General features: G+C 43.5%; 1 protein-coding gene across 4 annotated transcripts in view; it reads left to right on the forward strand.

Moving 5' to 3' along the window:
- fam120b (family with sequence similarity 120 member B) overlaps nucleotides 1–21,682 on the forward strand; it is a 207,792-nt gene that overhangs the window by 60,938 nt on the left and 125,172 nt on the right. For 2 of the 4 annotated variants that reach the window (XM_063056614.1, XM_063056617.1), the window contains exons 1-2: nucleotides 7,659–7,840; nucleotides 9,709–10,761. In XM_063056614.1, coding sequence (XP_062912684.1) covers nucleotides 9,748–10,761 — 1,014 coding nt within the window. In that variant the 5' untranslated portion in view covers nucleotides 7,659–7,840; nucleotides 9,709–9,747. Of the gene's footprint in view, nucleotides 1–7,658; nucleotides 7,841–9,708; nucleotides 10,762–21,682 lie in introns of those variants that run through there. The other 2 variants (XM_063056616.1, XM_063056615.1) reach the window with 2 other exon arrangements.

Raw genomic sequence — 21,682 nt, forward strand, 5'->3', positions numbered from 1 at the left:
ATGATCAGCCATGATCATACTGAATGGTGGTGCAGGCTCGAAGGGCCGAATGGCCTACTCCTGCACCTATTTTCTATGTCTATGTTTTCTGAATTGTTGTTTGGATTGGATCTTCAGATTTTTAAAATTGGTTTCAGCTCTCCAAAGCTTGGATTATCAGAGCAAAAGAATCTTGCAGCACAAGAAATAGACTAAGGCCATTCAACCCATCATATCCATACTTGACCGTCATTGGGCTTGGGTTGTATGAAAGCTGGTGTACTGGAGGTTATGCCATCTGGTCTAGGTGGGATTTTCCCCTGAAGTAGGAGCAGTTAGATTACATTAAAAAGGTAGATAGATTAGATTCATTTGTCATATGTATGTTGGACCATACAGTGCATCATATCAGCCAAGATAGTATGTCCACAACTCACTAACCCTAATCTGTAAGTCTTTATAATATGGGAATAAACTGGAGCACCTGGAGGAAATACACACACTCACAGGGAGAATGCAGAAACTCCTTATAGACACTGGGGCAATTGAACCCCAATCGTTAATCGCTGGCTTGTGCTATAAGGCGATGCACTAACTGATACACTACCATGCCACCCCTCTGAGTTTTACCATCCTAGTCCTTGTAAGGAGTAGGTTTTAAATTCAGCACAGATTGTAAGCCGAAGGGCCTGTACTGTACTATACTGTTCTGTGTTGTAATGTGCTAACACATGTATAACTGCCCAAAGTATGCTCATGGTAGATTTCTGCAGTCTGGAATGAAGTTTCTTTGCTCAGGCTGCTTTTGAATTGAAGTTTCAGATTTGAAAGATCAATTTCTCACCCCAGTATTACAATATGCCTGATATTAATGGAAAGTTTTATTTGGGAAGGCAAAGGAATTCACAGTACAAGTCATCTAAAAACATTACATGACTGAATTGTACTCTCATGTCCAACAGACACACCTGATCAGATGGCAATCTATTCATCTAAGTAATTTATGTCAGATTCTGAAACCTTTTCTGCATTACACTTGTACACATTGAAACATTGACTTTGGGCATTCAGGTTTATGAGAATGGATTTATTAACTTACAGTGGTAAATTGGTTTATTATTGTCATGTGTACAGTGCATATTATCCATAGAGATGCTCACACTTTACTAATCCTCAGTTGTACGCCTCTTCTTTGATATGCGGGAGGAAGCGGAGCACATAGAGAAAGTCCACATACAAACTCCTTACAGACATTGATGGAATTGACTGCCTGCTATGCTACAGTGCCACCCCACTTTGTGAATATGCTGGTAAGAAACAGCTGTGCCTGTGCAGGATAGTCTGTAAGATGATTCTGACCCATAGTGGGGTAAAGTAAAATTGGCCTTTAGCTACAATTGATTGGCTGTATTGGCTAAGATGGTGTGGAGATACCAAAGGGGGTGCAAGGTACTCCTGCATTCCGCTAGCCTGCAGGTCACCCTTGGGCAAGGCGTAGCACCTACTTAGGCCCCTCCCCCCCGTCAGTGTCACATGAGAGTAGGTGGGTGGATGGTCATATGAGCAGCTGGTATATATAGCATAAGACCCGGCTATGTGACTGTTGATGCCAGCCAGACAATCTCTGAAGAGTATTGATAATGGCTGAGGTCACCTGCCTTGTAAAGAGGTCACTGCCCAGAAGAAGGCAATGCAAACCATTTCTGTAGAAAAATGTGCCAAGATCAATCATGGTCATGGTCCATGATTACCCACATTATACGACATAGCACATAATGATGGTGATATTGGGCATGCTGTGTTATTCACATGACTGACACAAAACTCTTGGAAGAGATATTCTGTGATGAGTTAACCAGTGCTCTTGGTGTGGCCTTCTCAATATTGGTGAGACTTGACATAGATTAGTGAACCGCTTGCTTGAGCACTTCTGCTCCTCCTGCAAAAAGCAGGATTTCCCAGTGGCCAAGCATTTTAGCTTCAATCCCCATTTCCATTCCGACATGTTAGTCCTTGGCGTCCTGTTCTGCCACAATGAGGCAATCTCAGGTAGGAGGAGCAACACTCATATTCCATCTAGGTAGCCTCCAGCCTGATAGCATGAACATCAATTTCTCCAACATTGGATAATATTTTTTCCCTTCCTCTTCCCTCTTCAATTCCCCACTGTTGCCTCTAATCTCTTTTCCTCACCTGCCTATCACCTTCTCCTGGTACCCCTTCTCCCATAATTCACTCTCTTCTCCCATCAGATTCCTCCTTCTCCCGTCCTTCATCTTTTCCAATCACCTCCCAGGTTTTTATTTCATTTCCCCTCCTCCACACACCTGACTTCACCAATCACCTTATAGCTTGCCCTTCTTCCCCTCTCCCCACCTTCTTATTCTGGCATCATCCCCCTTCCTTTCCTGTCCTAATGAAGGGTCTCAGTTCAAAACGTCGACTGTTTATTCATTTCCATAGATGCCACCTGCCGAGTTCTCAAACATTTTGTGTGTGTTGCTCTAGATTTCCAGTTTCTGCAGATTTTCTTGTGTTTATGATTTACCTTGTATATATCCTTCATAATTTTGTATACCTTTATCAAATCTCCCCTAATTCGCCCATGTTTCAGGGAATAAAGTCCGAACCTATTCAACCTTTCCCTGTAACTGATGTCCCCAAATCCTGCCAACATCCTTGAAAAATTTGTTTTCTTCATTGAAAGATGTTTACTGGTATTAGCCTATTGTAAGATATTCTTGCCTTCATATGGCCGAAACTATTGAATATAAGTGATGGGACATCATGTTGCAACTCTACACAATGTATTGACAACATGTATCACCTTGCTTGATAAAATAAATGTTGGATGTGCAGTTTCCATTGGAGGTATTAACACCAAAGGGCAAATCAGCAGGAGTATGGATAATTGTAGCACTGCATGGCAGAATGACACAGGTTGTAAACCTGCTGCCTCAAAGTTCCATCAACTTGTGTATGTTATGACCTCCAGTGCTGTTTGTGTGAAGACTGAACATTCTCCCTGTAACTGTGTGGGTTTCCTCCAGATGCTCTGATTTTCTCCCACATTCCACATTTAAATGGACACCATGAATTGATGTAGTGTGTTAGTGAGTGTTAGAATCTGGAAAGATTTGGTGAGAATGAAGGAAAAATATGGAAATTTAGAGGGAGTGCCATTACCCTGTGAGCCAACATAAATAAACTCAATGGACTCAAATGGCGAACATATCATAAATAAATATGGAGGAGATTCACAGAGATACCAAAGGGGAGGATATGGAAAAATTTAAAAGTAACAATGAGAATTTTATTTTTGAACTCTGGAGCCATTTTTGTTGGATGTGGGCAGCCTACTTGGTCTAAAATCAGACTCTGATTTGGACTGTTATTTTCAGCTTGCTGGCCTGAGGCAAGGTACACACTCCCTTCTTGATAGCTGCAGATTCCGGCAAAGTCCTAAAAAGATGGATTTCTTGTATTATTACTCTGAATTGTTCAAAATAATCAAACAGGAGGCAGTGCGTTGACGTCTTTGCCAGACTTGATAATTAGTTTGGGGATCAGGTTAGTGACAGTGCAAATGGGAATTCCTGATCAGAGCAATTTTGGTGAACAGCAGGTGATTTACAGCAAGTGCTTTCATGGAAATTTCTGTACTCTTGAGTATTTGACTGAATGCATGAAACATAATACAATAATTGTCCTTGTGCTACTCAGTAGATGTCTCCTCTCCTCCCCCACCAGCACTAATTCATGGCTGTTATATTATAGAGAGTAACCTCTGACTATCAAGCAATCAGCAATATTGGTCTCCAGTACACATACTGAAAATTCCCTTGTTGCTATGTCACCAAGTAACATATGAGACACACTTAGAGTAGTGTTGGTTACACAATAATGTAAGAGACTCAACTATATACTTGAGCTTTAGGTATCTCACGCCTAGAATTGACTATGCAGATTATGAATATTCAGGAATTGAAGTGTTCTCAATCTGCTGTCTTCTAAGGTTCATGATAGTGCTGTGAATTATGACTATTTCAAATTGCTGTTGTTTCAAACAGTAAGTTTTTTATCTCATTATATTCATCTGAACTTGCTGTCACTGGTGTTTGTGTAGGAAAGGAGCCACAGCCTAGCGGTTAGTGTGACACTATTACAGCTTGGGGCACCTGAGTTTGGTGTTCAATCCTGGCGTCCTTTGTAAGGACGTTGTACGTCCACCCTGTGGAATGTGTAGGTTTCCTCCAAGTGCTCTGGTTTCTTCTCACGGTCCAAAGATGTACTCGCTAGTAGCTTAACTGGTAATTGTAAATTGTCCTGTGAGTAGGCTAGGGTTAAATTGGTGGGTTGCTGGCGGCACAGCTCAAAAGGACCGTAAGGGCCTTTTCACACTATAACTAAATTAGATTATGAAGACACGCAGTCCTCTTTTATTGTCATTTAGTAATGCATGCATTAAGAAATGATACGATATTTCCTCCGGTGTGATATCACAAAACACAGGACAGACCAAGACTGAAAAAACTAACAAAACCACATAATTATAACATACAGTTACAACAGTGCAACAATACTATAACTTGATGAAGAACAGTCCATGAGCACAGTAAAAAGTTGAAAGTCTCTCAAATGTCCCACATCTCATGCAGACGGGAGAAGGAAGAAAAACTCTCCCTGCCATGCCCGACTACAGTCCGACTCTGAGTCGTCCGAAAACTTCGAGCCTCCGATCAGCTCTCCGACACCGAGTACCGAGCACCATCTCTATCCGAACCATTCGACCTCAATCTTGGTTGCCAACAGCAGGCAAAGCCGGGGATTTTGAGGCCTTCCCTCCAGAAGGACTCAAAATCCCTTTGAGTTTAAAAAGGGATTAAACTTTTTAAGTAACAACAGCAGCGAACTTGCGTTTCAGAAATTTCTCCAGATGTTCCAGATTAACCAAATAAAATAGCTTAAAAACATATGTTGTCACGTCTTGCCTGATACATTAGGGGCATTTTAAGAAACTCTTAGATAGGCATATAGATGATAGAAAGATAGGGGGCTATGTATGAAGGAAGGTTTAGGTGGAGTAGGATAAAAGGTTTTATAACATTGTAGACTGAAGGGCTTGAACTGTGCTGCAGTGTTCCACAATGCAATGGAATAAAAACTAGGACAAAATGAAAATTGAGCAGGATGAAACAACTGACCCTTTGTTCCTTTCTCCACCTTTCAGTAAGATACTTTATTTCACCTCTGCCATTTCCTCTGCTGGCATTTTATCTCTTGATTCTTTAAAATCCAAAAACCTGTCAGTCTCTGTGCTATATACATAGTGCCTGAACCTCTGTGTTCCTTTTTCATTGAGGATTCAAGATTCAACATTGCTTAATGTCATTTCCAGTACGCAAGTGTAAAGGAGAACAAAATAGTTGTTACTCTGGATCAAATGCAGCACAAAAAAACACAAAGGTTAAAGAACGCGTTAATACGAAAACAAAATGATAAATATAAATACATAAGATAGTTTATTACATAGATTGATAGTGCATAAAGTGACACTAGGCTGTACCTTAGGTGACTGACAAGTAGTGGTGGAATTATTGCCTGGAGGTGTTGATCAGCCTTACAGTTTGAGGGAAGTAACTGTTTTTGAGTGTGGTGGTCTTGGCATGGATGCTATGTAGCCTCCACCCTGATGGGAATCGGGCAAACAGTCCATGGGCAGGGTATGTGGGGTCCTCTTTTCCCGTACTTTCCTGTACATATGTCCTTGATAGTGGGTAGGTTGGTGACAGAGACTTGTTGCTCTTTGGGGAAGGACTCTCCTTTGGTTTCCGTCCTGAGTGGCATACTCTTTATTTTGAGACTGAATCCTGTTTCTATAGTAATTTACCCCTGGCAGATGACATAATCCTTGTATCTACCCTGAAGCCCTGTAAGAATTCTATTGATTTATTTATTTAGAGATGCAAAATGGAGCGGGCCTTTCCGCCCAGAGAGCTGCAGCTCCCAATAGCCCACCTACTTAACTGTAGCCTAATCACTGGACAATTTACAATGACCAAGTAACCTACTAACCAGTACGTTTTTGGCCTTTGGGAGGAAACCGGACCACCTGGTGGAAACGCACGTGTTCATGGGAAGTATATACATACTCCCTATAGACAGCGTCAGAACTGAACTCTGAACACTGATGCCCTGAGCCGTAATAGCATCAAGTTAACCGCTATGCTACCATGGTACCTGGACCTTTGCCAGCAAAATTTTGTATGTTTTAATGAGAACACTTCTAAAGTAGAGTGCGGAGTCCAAGTCTGCAATCTCTCCATCATCTCAGGAGTCAATCTGATGAACATTTGTTGCACTCCTTCACATGTTTTCTTTGGTAGGGAGACCAGCCCTGTACATAGCCATAATGAAATGGAGGGACAAGGCAAAGGCTGGTAGGTGAGTTAGGTGGAGTGAGTGATGGTGGGCAAATGGAGCCAGGTTGGAGGAGAAAGGGTTGGACCAAAGTTGGGAGGGGGAGGGAGGGGAGGTGGTAATCGGTGGAAGCAGACAACGGGAAAAAAGCTCAGGTGGTGGAAGAGTGAAGACAGAAACAGACAATGGAGGATGATGCATGGAGATACAAGGTGCAAGGGCTATTTGCTGATAAGTAAAGATTAAAGAAAATTAAATGTTAGCTTTATTTGTCCCATGTGCTGTACATCGAAACCTGTAAATGTACAGTGAAGTGTATACATCGTTACATCAATGACCAACACAGTGTGTGGATGTGCTGGGGGTAGCCTGCAAGTATCGCCATGCTTCCGGTGCCAATGTAGCATGCCCACAATTTAGTAGCCCTAACCCGTATGTCTTTTGGACTGTGGGCGGAAACCGGAGCACCCGGAGGAAACCAATGCAGTCTCCTTACAGACAGTGGTAGGAACTGAATCCCGATCTTGCATCCAGAGCTGTAAAGCTTTAAGCTAACTGCTTTGCTAATGTGCTGCACCACTTTGTGAATATGCTGGTAAGAAGCAACATAGTGGCACCTGTATCAGTTCAGGATAGCCTGAAAGGTAATTCTGATCTGTGTTGGTGTAAAATTAGATTGTCTCATGTCTAGCATCCTCAACAGTGAGGTCCTGGCTACCGTTAGAACCCCGAGGAGTCGGAAGTGTGGTGACACTTGTGGGCTACTCCTGTCAGAATCCTCAGATTGTATTGGTCACTTAGGTAAAAACGACACATTTCAATGTGCAGATCTGATATGAATTTGAATCCAATTTCACTCTGGGTTACTCTTGTATTCAGGTTTCCCTTTGCTGAATTCTAATATTTCCCTATCCTTTGACTTCCTGCTTTTTTATGGAAACATTGTAAATGTCGTCCTTTGATCTAATTCTATCTTTAACTTTTCTTGTTAGCCATGCCCAGATCACATTTCCTGTTGGATTTTAGTGCCTTAAAGGGATATACTGTATATTTGTTATAAATTATGTGTATTTCCTTAAATGCCATCAGTTGTTTATAGTTGAAAATTCTCAGTTTCAATAACATCATATGATAGTTCTGACTGCCACATAAAAGTTGCTCTTAATACTGAATATACTGATCTGTTAAAACCATCACATACATTTATGAAATGTATCCTCTGGACCATTACTGTTAAGGTTTTCCCTGTTTACAAGTAGATTAAAGTTCCCCATGATTGGCACCATGGTGACGTAAGCGGTTGGAGCGAAGCTTTTACACCTTGGAGCATCAGAGCTCAATTCCGACATCATCTGTAAGGAATCTGCATGTCTTCCTCGTGAATGTGTGGGTTTCCTCTGGGTGCTCCGGTTTCCTCCCACAGTCCAAAGACATACCAGTTGTAAGTGGTGGTTGTAAGTTGTCCCCTGATTAGGCCAGGGTTAATTTGGTGGCCAAAAGGGCCTCTTCAGCACTGTCTCTGTAAATAATAAAATAAAACAAATAAGATTATTCTGAGCAACACAAAGTGCTAGAGGAACTCAGAAAGTCAGCTGACATCTATGGAGGGGATTAAACAGTATCCTGCTGATGCCTCAGATGCGTTTAAGAGCAGAGTTGATAGTGGAGGAAGGGAAGCCCCTTTCTTTAAAAAAGGAAGACATCTCCCTCGTCCTAGAATGAAAAGCCTCATCCTGAGAGTAGATGCCGCGGAGACGTCCGCCAGAGAAAGCAGGATCTCCCAGTGGCCACACATTTTAGTTCCACATCCCATTCCCATTCTGACATGTCTATCCACGGCCTCCTCTACTGTAAAGATGAAGCCACACTCAGGTTGGAGGAACAACACCTTATATTCCGTCTGGGTAGCCTCCAACCTGATGGCATGAACATCGACTTCTCTAACTTCCGCTGATGCCCCACCTCCCCCTCTTACCCCATCTGTTACTTATTTTTATGCACACATTCTTTCTCTCACTCTCCTTTTTCTCCCACTTTCCCTCTGAATATACCCCTTGCTCATCCTCTGGGTTCCCCCCCCCCCCGTCTTTCTTCCCGGACCTCCTGTCCCATGATCCTCTCATATCCCTTTTGCCTATCACCTGTCCAGCTCTTGGCTCCATCCCTCCTCCTCCTGTCTTCTCCTATCATTTTGGATCTCCCCCTCCCCCTCCAACTTTCAAATCCCTTACTCACTCTTCCTTCAGTTAGTCCTGACGAAGGGTCTCGGCCTGAAACGTCGACTGCACCTCTTCCTACAGATGCTGCCTGGCCTGCTGCGTTCACCAGCAACTTTTATGTGTTTTCTGTCTTTTGTCTGTTGTTAGCTCCTCCTAATTGAATTTTTGATTTTCTGAGCTAGGATCCTATTCCTTGGTTCTGCCTTTACCTAATTCTATACACTACGGTTAGGATTACCCCTCCTTTTTTTCCATTTTGCCTGTCTTTTCTAATCTTGATCACTTTGTCAACCCATCTTTGTATAGGCTATTAGACTGTCCCTTTTTATTTCTATTTATACTATTAATTCAGCCATCCTGGTCTTGACAAAACTGCTTCAGTCATTTATATTAACCTTGTTTTCCTTTCCATCTGCATGTGCAAGAAATGGGGTTTGAGATCTGAGCCCCAATATTGGTCTACATTTGAGCCATACATGGTAAAACAATTTGGCAAAGATAGCATGGATCAATCTGTGGCATAGTTCATTTTGCTCTCAATTTGAACAATCTTCTAGACCAGTTCATTTCTCAAAATATTTTTTGGGAATTGTCTTCAGTTCAGTTCAGAGGGTGCTCTCATCTCTGAGTCAAGGTTGTTGTTTCTAAGCCCACTTCAGAATTTGAGCATTCACTGTGTGGCAAGGTGCTTCTTAGCATCAAATTGGTGTCACATTGTCAGCAATGCTGTACCCCTCTACTCTCCCAGTTTCCCTGTGTGTTCATGGTATGTGCATGCATTCATTATCAGATTTTCCCATGGAGGAACTTCCCTCTGCTGCTTATACACTCTCCCCATGATCTTGTGCGTTTCCTGTGGATGCTGCAGTTTCCTCGCACGTTCCAAAGACTAATGGGGTGATAGGTTAGTTGGTCACATGGCGGTAATAGGGTGGCATGGGCTTGATGTGCTGGACGCAGTGTGTATCTGTAAATAAAAATAATAAATAAATAGAGCAAGAGTTTCATCCTAGCATGAAAAGTGCAGATACAGCTGCAGGTATTTTTTCATAAATGATTTTTTAATATCTTTTTTTCCTTTTTTCTCCAGACTTCAAATGTTTTGTAGAGAAGATAAGCTGACTCAACAATGGGTGTAAAGGGACTCCAGCAGTTTGTAGATCACATCTGCCCAGCTGTGAGAGTATGGGTAGACCTGAAGGAGATGGCAGAGCAGTACAGGCACTCCCATCCTGGACGTTCTCCTGTCGTGATGGTGGACACCATGGCATGTCTGCGATATTGGTACACGTCGGAGGCTTGGGTACACGGTGGTCAATGGCGTGAGTATTTAGAGAGTCTGAAATCCTTTGTGAGTGCTTTCTCAGCAGCCAGCATAGAGCTGGTGTTTGTCTTTGATGGGGTAATAGAAGAGAAGAAAAGGGATGAATGGATCAAACGACGTCTGAGGAATAACCAAGAGATTGCAACCATCTTTCAGTACATAAAAGCAACTGCCTGCCAACCAGGAAGAGATATGTTCTTCATTCCATCTGGGCTGGCCACCTTCACTCGCTTTGCCTTAAAATCATTGGGCTTAAACGTCATAAATTCCCTGAAAGAGGCCGATTATGAGATAGCTAGCTACGCAAGGCTAAATGACGGTATGGCAATTCTGAGTCAGGACACAGATTTCCTCATTTATGACACTGTGCCATACCTCTCTATATATAATCTGTCCCTGGATAAGCTAACTACTGTCATGTACTCTCGTGAAAACCTCTGTCACGCTCTCAGGCTGCAGATGATGGACTTACCACTCTTGGCCTGTCTTCTTGGTAACGACATTGTGCCTGAAAACGTGGTGGGGAGACTGAAGAGCCAGTGCCTGGCTGAATACTCGCTAGGTGGCCCAAATGCAAGGCAGAGAAAGGAGATGGTGGCAGCAGTGGCATGTTACATCTCCAGTGTGGACCATTCGCATAGGGGCTTGAAAGAGGTGGAAAGAAACCTGCAACACCACTCAGGCGAAAGCTTGCTAGAAAAGGGAGTGGAAAGTTACTTACTGCCTGGGCAGCGCTCACCATGGCTCCCCCTCAACAAAATACCTCCTGCGACTCCCCAGTGTGAGATGCCCATATACTCAGACCTTAAGATTTTACAGGTGAGTAATTGATTCAAGATCTAAATTTTAGTTTTCTAAGCAATATATGTTTGATGGAAAGAATTAATGGAATCTATGTACGAATCGGAGCATACAAAGGTTATGGGGAGAGGACAGGAGAACGGAGAGTGATAGTAAATCAGTGATGATGGAATGGCAGAGCAGTCTGAATGGCCTAATTCTGCTCCTGTGTCTTGTGGTCTTATCAAAGGTAATAGGGAGCCAATTACATTATTTAAAAAATAGCATAATAATAAGCAACACACACAAAATGCTGGAGGAACTCAGCAGGCAGGCAGTATCTGTGGAAGTCGACGTTTCAGAGCAGACACCCGTCATCAGGGTCTCAACCCAAAGGCAAATAATAAGCAAACCATTCTTGTGATATTGTTGAGGAACTGCAGAAAGTCTGTGAGTTGAGGAATTTATCTAAGTGTCTTGGTTTATAAAGCTTAATTGGAAACTTTGTTACAAAAATGTGTCAACCAAATTGGACAGCTGTTGTAACTAATTGAGAATTTACATTATAAACAAGTCGCTATTTAACACAATGGGCTTGGTATCCACCCTATTGCATTTATGTATGTCCTTTTATGACCTTAGCATATTCCAAACTGAAGGAAAGTACTTTTGAGATATTATCACTTTATTTTGTAAGAAAGAACACAGCTGCTAATTTGCATGCAGAAGCTGGCACTAATAATATAGTTATGATATTTTAGTAATACTGTTTGAGGGGTAAACATTTCACCCAGGGAGTTCCCTCAGCTCTTTTTTAATACTCAGGCCTTGTGATCTTTCACATAAGCCTGAAGGGGCAGCCAGGGCCCCAGATTAATATTGCATCGAAAAGACGGTATTCTGACAGTGTAGAGCTTATTCCACAATCAATGTAACCCTTCCAACACAATCCATAATCTTCCATTTTTATTACATCCATGTGTCTATCTAAGAGTATTTTAACTGTTCGCATTGTACACCTCAGACGTTTTCAGACTGATGCAGTCTTTCATTGATTCTGTTATGGATTTACTGAGTATGCCCGCATGAAAATGAATCTCAGGGTTGTATATGGTGACGTATGTGTACTTTGATAATAAATTTACTTTGAACTTTATTATATCTGCCTCTACCACCATCCGCGGAAGTGCATGACCATTCCTTGTATAAAAAAAACCTATTTCTGATGTTTCACCTAAACTTTCCTTCACTAATCTTAAACGGATGTCCTCTGGTGTTGACCATTGCTACCCTGGGTAAAAGGCTCTGGCTGTCCACTCTATCTATATTTCATACTTTATACATCTTTATCAAGTAGTCTCTCATTCTCCTTCGCTCCAAAGAAGATGGTCCTAACTCGCTCATTCTTTCCTCATAAGATATGTTCTCTAATCCAAGCAGCAATCTGGTAAATCTTCTCTGCACCCTCTCTAAAGCTTTCACATCCTTCCCTATAATGAGGTGACCAGAACTGAACACAATGATCTAAGTGTTGTCTAACCAGAGCTTTATAGAGTCACAACATTACTTCATGGCTCTTGAACTCAATCCCCTGACTAATGAAGACCAAAAAATTATAGGCCTTCTTAACCACCCTACCAATTTGTGTAGCAACTTTGGATGGACTCTAAAACCCCTCTGTTTCTCCACCCTCATAGGAATCCTGCCATTACTCTTGTACTCCACCGTCAAGTTTAATCTTCCAAAGTGTACACCTCACTCTGTGTTGTTTTGTAACTACAACAATCTTTTACACTATGCACAACACCACTAATCTTTGTGTCATCTACAGACTTATGCCCCTCCTCTTCCTCATCCAAGTCATTCATAAAAATCACAGAGCATAGAGATCCCAGAACAGACCATAAGACATGAGACAGAGGAGCAGAATTAGGCCATTCAGCCCATCAAGTCTGCTCCGCCATTCCATCATGCCTGATCCCAGATCCCACTCAACCCCATACACCTGCCTTCTCGCCATATCCTTTGATGTCTTGACCGATCAGGAAACAATCAACTTCCGTCTTAAATATACCCATGGACTTGGCCTCCACTGCAGTCTGTGGCAGAGCATTCCACAGATTTACTACTCCTGGCTAAAAAAATTCCTTCTTGCTTCTATTCTAAAAGGTCACCCCTCAATTTTGAGACAGTACCCTCTAGTTCTGGATACCCCCACCATAAGAAACATTCTCTCCACATCTACCTTATCTATTCCTTTCAATATTCAGTAAGTTTCAATGAGATCCCCCCCACATTCTTCTTCCAGTGAGTACAGTATGTTCCTTGTGGAACACAACAAGTCATGGACTTTGGGCACTATATGCCTCATCCCCTACTACCCTCTGCCTTTTTTGGGCAAGCAAATTCCAAAGCCATACAGCCATGTTTCCCTGTATGCCGTGCCTCCTGTCTTTCAGAATGAGTCTACCATGGGGAATCTTGTCAAGCAGCTAATGGAAACTCATATTCACCACATTCACAGCTCCACCTTCAGCAATCTGATTTGTGTCCTCATCAAAAAATTCATTCAGACTAATTGAGATACAACCTGCCTCTTACAAAGCCAGGCTGATTATCCCTAATCAGACTAATGCTTGTAAATCCTTTATATTAGTTTGCCCACCACTGATTTATAATTCCCAGGATTATCCATACTAACTTTCTTGAACAATGATATAGCATTTCCCATCCTTGAACCTTTTGGCACAATCCCTGTGAGTTGGCTGAGGTGACATACTGCATCTGGTGCTCCCGATGTGGCCTTCTATATATTGGCAAGACCCGACGCAGACTGGGAGATCGTTTTGCTGAACACCTACGCTCTGTCTGCCAGAGAAAGCAGGATCTCCCAGTGGCCACACATTTTAATTTCACATCCCATTCCCATTCTGACATGTCTATCCATGGCCTCCTCTACTGTAAAGATGAAGCCACACTCAGGTTGGAGGAACAACACCTCATATTCTGTCTGGGTAGCCTCCAACCTGATGGCATGAACATTGACTTCTCTAACTTCTGCTAATGCCCCACTTCCCCCTCGTACCCCATCCGTTATTTATATACACACATCCTTTCTCTCACTCTCCTTTTTCTCCCTCTGTCCCTCTGACTATACCCCTTGCCCATCCTCTGGGTTCCCCCCCGCCTTTTCCTTCTCCCTGGGCCTTCTGTCCCATGATCCTCTCATATTCCTTTTGCCAATCACCTGTCCAGCTCTTGGCTCCATCCCTCCCCCTCCTGTCTTCTCTTATCATTTTGGATCTCCCCCTCCCCCTCCCACTTTCAAATCTCTTACTAGCTCTTCCTTCAGTTAGTCCTGACGAAGGGTCTCCGTCTGAAGCGTCAACTGTGCCTCTTCCTGGGGATGCTGCCTGGCCTGCTGCGTTCACCAGCAATTTTGATGTGTGTTGCTTCAGTGGTAACTAGTCCAGTCCCTGGGGGCTCTGTTGGTGCAGTCTTTCATTGATTCTGTTATGGTTATTATTCTTCAATTTATTGAATATGCCCACAAGAAAATGAATTTCAGGGTTGTATATAGTGACATATATGTACTTTGATAATAGATTAACTTTGAACTTTAATGTTTTTCGAAAATTACAACTCTGTCGCCTCCTTAACTTTGATGTGTTCCAGCACATTGGCACATTCTACACTGATCTCACATTCATCAAGGTCCCTCTTAATGGTGGATACCGAAGCAAAGTTTTCATTAAGGGTCTTCTTTATCTTCTCCAACTTCAGACACGATTCACTCTTTATCCATGAACCCTTACTCTATTCATCTATTGGTGGAGGGGCCGGTAGTGCTGAGGAAACAGAGAGTCTGCAGAGAGACTTGGATAGATTGGAAGAATGGACAAAGAAGTGGCAAATGAAATACAGTGTTGGAAAGTGTATGGTTATGCACTTTGGCAGAAGAAATAAACAGGCAGACTATTATTTAAATGGGGAGAGAATTCAAAGTTCTGAGATGCAATGGGACTTGGTAGTCCTTGTGCAGGATACCCTTAAGGTTAACCTCCAGGTTGAGACAGTGGTGAAGAAGGCGAATGCAATGTTGGCATTCATTTCTAGAGGAATAGAGTGTAGGAGCAGGGATGTGATGTTGAGGCTCTATAAGGCACTGGTGAGACCTCACTTGGAGTACTGTGGGCAGTTTTGGTCTCCTTATTTAAGAAAGGATGTGCTGACGTTGGAAAGGGTACAGAGGAGATTCACTAGAATGATTCTGGGAATGAGACGGTTAACATATGAGGAACGTTTGTCCACTCTTGGACTGTATTCCTTGGAGTTTAGAAGAGTGATGGGGGACGTCACAGTACTAGTCCTGACGAAGAGTCTCGGCCCGAAATGTCAACTGTACCTCTTCCTAGAGATGCTGCCTGGCCTACTGCGTTCACCAGCAACTTTGATGTGTGTTGCTTGAATTTCCAGCGTCTGCAGAATTCCTCGTGTTTAAGTGGAAAGATAAAGGGGTGGGGGAGGGGAAGCAGGGAGGTGTTAGGCAGGAAAGGTGAAGAAAGAATAGGGGAAAACAATGGGTAGTAGAAGGAGGCGGAAACATAAGGGAGATGATAGGTAGCTGGGAGGGGGGCAGAGTGACATAGGGATAGAGGAAGGGAGGGGGAGGGAATTACTGGAAGTTGGAGAATTCTATGTTCATACCAAGGGGCTGGAGACTACCTAGATGGTATATGAGGTGTTGCTCCTCCAACCTGAGTTTAGCCTCATCATGGCAGTAGAGGAGGCCATGTATGGACATATCTGAATGGGAGTGGGAAGCAGGGTTGAAGTGGGTGGCTACTGGGAGATCCTGTCTGTTGTGACGGACGGAGCGGAGGTGCTCGACGAAGCGGTCCCCCGAAGCGGTGAGGCGTGGAGAGGGAAAGATGTTCTTAGTGGTGGGGTCCTGTTGAAGGTGGCGGAAGTTGCGGAGGATAATGTGCTGGATCCGGAGGCTGGTGGGGTGGTAGGTGAGGACAAGGGGAACTCTGTCCCTGTTGGTTGTTCCCTCTTCACCCTCTCTGCTTTCCGCAGGGATCGGTCCCTCCGTGACTCCCTGGTCCACACGTCCCTCCCCACGGATCTCCCACCTGGCACTGACCCCTGTAAGTGCAAGTGCTACACCTGTCCCTACACTTCCCCTCTTGCCACCATTCACTTGTGAGTCTGTTGGGGTCATCTATTGCATCCGGTGCTCCCAGTGTGGCCTCCTCTACATCGGTGAAACCTGACGCAGATTGGTGGACCGCTTCGTCGAGCACCTCCGCTCCGTCCGCCACAACAGACAGGATCTCCCAGTAACCACTCACTTCAACTCTGCTTCCCACTCCCATTCAGGTATGTCCATACATGGCCTCCTCTACTGCCATGATGAGGCTAAACTCAGATTGGAGGAGCAACACCTCATATACCGTCTAGGTAGTCTCCAGCCCCTTGGTGTGAACATAGAATTCTCCAACTTCCGGTAATTCCCTCGCCCTCCCTTCCTCTATCCCTATGTCACTCTGCCCCCTCCCCCAGCTGCCTATCATCTCCCTCATGTTTCCGCCTCCTTCTACTACCCATTGTGTTTTCCCCTATTCCTTCTTCACCTTTCCTGCCTATCACTTCCCTGCTCCCCCTCCCCCACCCCTTTATCTTTCCCCTTACTGGTTTTTCACCTGGAATCTACCAGCCTTCTCCTTCCCACCCTCCCCCCACCTTCCTTAGAGGGCCTCTGTCCCTTCCCTCTACAGTCCTGACGAAGGGTTCCGACCCGAAACGTTGACCGATCTTTTCCACGGATGCTGCCCGACCTGCTGAGTTCCTCCAGCGTGTTGTGAGTGTTGCTTTGACTCCAGCATCTGCAGAGTATTTTGTGTTTACAAATCTGTTCACAATTCTCTAAGTGGGGGGCTGACCAAAGCCTTATAAAACCTCAACATTACATTCTTGTTTTTGTAATCTCATCATTTCGAAATGAATACCAGCATTGCATTCCATACTACCGACTTAATTTGTAAGTTAGCATCTTGGGAACCCTGCATTGGACCCCCAAGTCCCTTTGCACCTCTGCATGTGCAGGTGCAATGAAAAACTTACTTGCAGCAGCATCACAGGCACAGAGCATCAAATAGCAGCATTCACACAAAACGCATTAAGCATTCATTAGACACAACTTTTTCAAGAAAAATCAAAAAAAGTCCATTTCCGTGCAGAGCAATTAAAATGTTCATAATGTTGCTAAGCTGTTGTGATGAGAGTTTCGCCAACTGGTTCAAGGACAAAATGGTTGAAGGGAAGTAGCTGTTCTTGAACCTGCTGGTGTGTTCTGTACCTCCTTCCTGATGGTAGCTGCAAGAAGATGTTTCCTTCTTGAGGCCACATCCTTGATAAAGAGGGCCTGCTAAAAGGGCTGGTTATGTTTAGAACATAGAAGAGTAGGCCCTTCTTTCTTACTTACTGTCTCTTATGCCGCTGATGTTTGAGACAGCAATGAGGGTCCTCCATTTCTGTTGCACACAGATAAGGAAGAATTATTCATTGTTGTTTCCATAACAATTTTGTTTAACCAGTCAGGGATGTTAGCCCTGAACTGAACTCCTGAACCTGGAGGACTGGTGGACCACTCTTAGTCTGGCCTCTACCCTTTTACCTGTTTGGCATGGGTAACCCTACCAAGAGCCTACGCATAAAGCCCTGACTCCAACCAACATAGCGCTCTGGGTCATTGAGGCATGCAAGCCCTCTAAGCCCTATGACAAGGTTGTGGTCCTCTTGGAGAAACAGTCCTTTCAGCCCACAATATTATGCCAAACTGTTTAAGATAATGAAGTCTAATTATGCTAATCCATTCTGACTGCATGTGGTCCACATTCTTCCATTCTCTGCATATTCACGTGCCTTTCTAACAGCCTCTTAAACACCTCTACCAAATCTGCCCTAGTAGATTTGCCTAGCACTGTCCCTAGCAGTGCATTGCAGCCACTGACCACTTTCTATGTTTAAAAAAATATCCTTCAAATCTCTTGAAACAGACTTGGCCCCTCTCACGTTAAATGCATGCCTTCTGATATTTAGATATTTTGACCCTGGGGAGAAAGATATCAATAGGTTTCAAAGGTACATTCAATGTTAGAGAAATGTATACAATATACATCCTGAAATTCTTTTTCTTTGCAAACGTCCAGGAAAACAGAGGAGTGCCCCAAAGAATGAATGACAGTTAAATATTAGCGCCCCAAAGCCCCCCCCAGCTCCCCCCTCCCAAGCATAAGCAGCAGCAAAGTGATGACTGCCCCTCCCCCACCAGCAAAAAAGCATCAGCGACCCCACCAAGCACTCAAGGATGCAGCAAAGCATCAATAAAGACACAGACTTGCAGTACAGGTGTCCCCAGCTTTTTGAACGTTCAATTTACAAAACCTCGCTGTTACGAAAGACCTACATTAGTTACCTGTTTTCGCTAACAGAAGGTGTTTTCATTGTTACGAGAAAAAGCAGTGCACGCTCCGAGCAGCCAAGCTCCTCCCCCGGAACTGCATTCTATCTGGCATTGCTTAAACACGTGCCTATGAGCAACCGTTAGCAAGATGAGTTCTAAGGTAATGGAAAAGCCTAAAAGAGCTCGTAAGGGTGTTACACTTAGCGTAAAACTAGACATAATTAAGCGTTTCGATCGTGGTGAGCGAAGTATGGACAAAGTGAGTTTGGCTTGTGGAAGTTGACGAAGATGATGCTGAAGAGGTTTTGGCATCCCAAGACCAACACTGATAGATGAAGAGCTGATGCAATTGGAAGAGGAAAGGATAACAATCGAAACCGAATGCAGTAGTGAACAGATTGAAAGTGAAGTCGTCCAGGAACTGAACATGAAGCAACTGCGTGAGATTTTAGCTGCAATGGTTGCAGAAAAGTACAGCTTTAATTTTGAAAGGGTACATCGGTTTAGGGCATATTTGCAAGATGGTTTGAGTGCTTACAAAGAACTGTATGATAGAAAAATGCGCAAGGCTAAGCAGTCAAGCATACTGTCGTTTTTCAGCCTTCCACATCAGCCACAGCAGACGACGAACCTCAACCTTCGACATTGAGGCAGGCAGACATAGAAGAAGATGACCTGCCTGCCCTGACGGAAACAGACGACGATGAGATGACACCCCAGTGTCCCACCACCCCAACCCCCGGGCAGCGGACTGATACATTGCTGCGGAGAATGCAGTGGTAGCTGGGACGCACCCAGCACATCTTTAGGAAAAAAGCCAAAATAAATACGCTAATTAATTAGGTGCCACCCAGCACATAAATGTCGGCCCAGATCAAAGGCAATTGCCGATTGCCTCTGATCTGGGCCAACATTTACGTGCCGGGCGGCACCTAGTTAATTAGCTTGTTTATTTCGTTTATTTTTCTTAAAGATGTGCTGGGTGTGTCCCAGCTACCGTTGCATGCTTCGTGGATCAGTATCGGTTCACTGCCCGGAGGTTGGGGACCACTGCACCACCCTGACTTCCAACAACTCAGCCTAACATACCATCATCGGTCGTACCATCATCGCTGTCTTCTCGATTCTGGTAAGTGATACTACACTGTACATACATTATTTCTACTTTATATAGGCTGTGTATTTTTATGCGTTATTTGGTATGATTCGGCAGCTTCATAGCTTAAAGGTTACTGGAGAGAGTGTTTCTGCCGACAGCACTTGCGCCGTGTTTCTGCTGACAGCGCTTGCGTGAGATTTTCGCTATGGAGAACAGTGCGGCAATGATTGTAGAAAAGTATTTCTGCTTTATGTAGGCTGTGTATTTATCATATCATTCCTGCTTTTACTATATGTTACTGTTATTTTAGGTTTTATGTGTTATTTGGCATGAGTTGGTATGTTATTTTTGGGTCTGCGAATGCTCACAAATTTTTCCCATATACATAAATGGTAATTGCTTCTTCACTTTATGACATTTTTCGGCTTATGAACCGTTTCATAGGAACGCTGTAGCTTCGGATGGCGGGGGAAACCCCAAAGACTTTTCATTCACCTGGTATTCGACATACCACAGGCTCCCTCTCTCCCCAATAAGGGAAAAAGAGGTGTCCCTGTTTCACAGCGAGAGGGGAGACATAACAAAGCAACTCGCCGATTTATGGTTTTAAAGATCTGTTGCGTCACTTTTTACGAGCTTTCTGCCCAACCATCTCAGGACTCTGGGCACACAGAAAGCAGCCAGCTCACTGCTTTTGATCCTCCATGTACTCCCACAACACATCAGGTAGCAGCACCAGCCTTGAATCCGCCTGCCTCCAGAGCCATGAAAATCTGGCAGCCTGAAGGCGCGCTAGTCTTTCAGGTCGCGTCCTTGGCATATTGAAAAGTGGTCGGTTGTGAGGCCATGAGAGCGGGTCCCATTCCCGCAAAGAACCGAAGTCAACGTGTAGCTCCAGGTCAGGGTCTTCAAAAGAACCCTAAAAAGGAAAAAGAAGAGATAATAAAGGTAGAAATAGAGTTGTACTCTATCTGTGCCTCTCACAATTTTATAACCATCTGCCTTTGCTGCTCCAGAAAAAACAGCCTCAGTTAGACCAACCTCTCCTTTGGTACCTGGACTCTGTTCCGGGTAACATCCTGGTAAACCGCTTATGCGCCCATCACGGAGCAAAGCATCCATGTCCAAAGTCTAGTGACAAAGCCACCATATCATACTTAAAATGGAGCAATCAGAATTGAATACAATACAGTAAGTTCCTGGGTTAAGAATGTCTGACTTACAGACAACTCATACTTACAAACGGACTGCCATAAAGCCTATTATATTAAAAATTTCTCTTATTTATCCTTGTAACCATGCCTCCAAAGCAAAAAATCCGATGCAAGTGCTGGTGATGCATCAAAGAAAAGGAAAATGATCACAATTGAAAATGAAGTGGAAATAATAAAACGATCGGAAAGAGCTGAAACGCCATCAGTCATTGGAAAAGCATTAGGCTACAGTTGGTCAACGATCGGAACAATTTTAAAGGATAAAGTGAGAATAATGGAGCATGTGAAAGCCCCTGCCCCAATGAAAGCTACAATTATTACTAAGCAACGCAGTGGTTTAAGTATTGAAATGGAAAGGCTATTGATAATTTGGTTAGACGATCAAAATCAGCATAATATGCCTATTAGCCTTACTTTAGTGCAAGAAAAGGCTTGAAGCCTTTTCAATGATTTAAAAGCTGCATGTGCAGCAAGTGAAGGTGATTGTGATGAAGAATTTGTTGCAGGTAGGGGTTGGTTCAATCGTTTCAAAGTGAGGGCAAATTTACATAATATTAAAGTGCAAGGTGAAGCAGCGAGTGTCGATGAAAGTGCTGCGAATGATTTTCCTGAAATATTGAAGAAAATTAATGAGGAGGGCGGTTATTGCCAGACCAAATATTTAATGTGGATGAGACTGGCTTATTTAGGAAAAAAATGCCTGAAAGGACTTATATTTCGAAAGAGGAAAAAAGCATTTGACTGACTGATGCTAAATAAGAACCGTATGTACCTGTTCCGACTTACCTACAAATTTGACTTAAAGGCAGACTTAGGAATGGATCTCGTGCGTAACCCGGGAACTACCTGTATTCCAATTATGACTGAATCAGCTGCAACATAACTTCCCAATTCTTGAACTCTGTGCCTTGACTAACAAAGGCAAACATGTCATCTGCCGATTTTACCACCTTTTCAAAGTGTACAGCCATTTCCAGGTATAAAGCAAGCAGGTCACCAGGTCTGAATGGATGTCTCCAAGATTACCAGTGGAAGAGGTTTTGAGGGGGCAGAAGGGCTTACCATAGTCCTTGAAATTTACCAAGTGCATGCAATTAAATATCGTATGTGTTCAAAATAAGGGTTTAAGGATGTGCCAAGCTAACTGCAGGTTGGTTATTTTAATCCTAAACTGTAAGA

Source organism: Mobula hypostoma, chromosome 8 (genome assembly GCF_963921235.1).
Source record: "Mobula hypostoma chromosome 8, sMobHyp1.1, whole genome shotgun sequence".
Classification (NCBI taxonomy): domain Eukaryota; kingdom Metazoa; phylum Chordata; class Chondrichthyes; order Myliobatiformes; family Myliobatidae; genus Mobula; species Mobula hypostoma.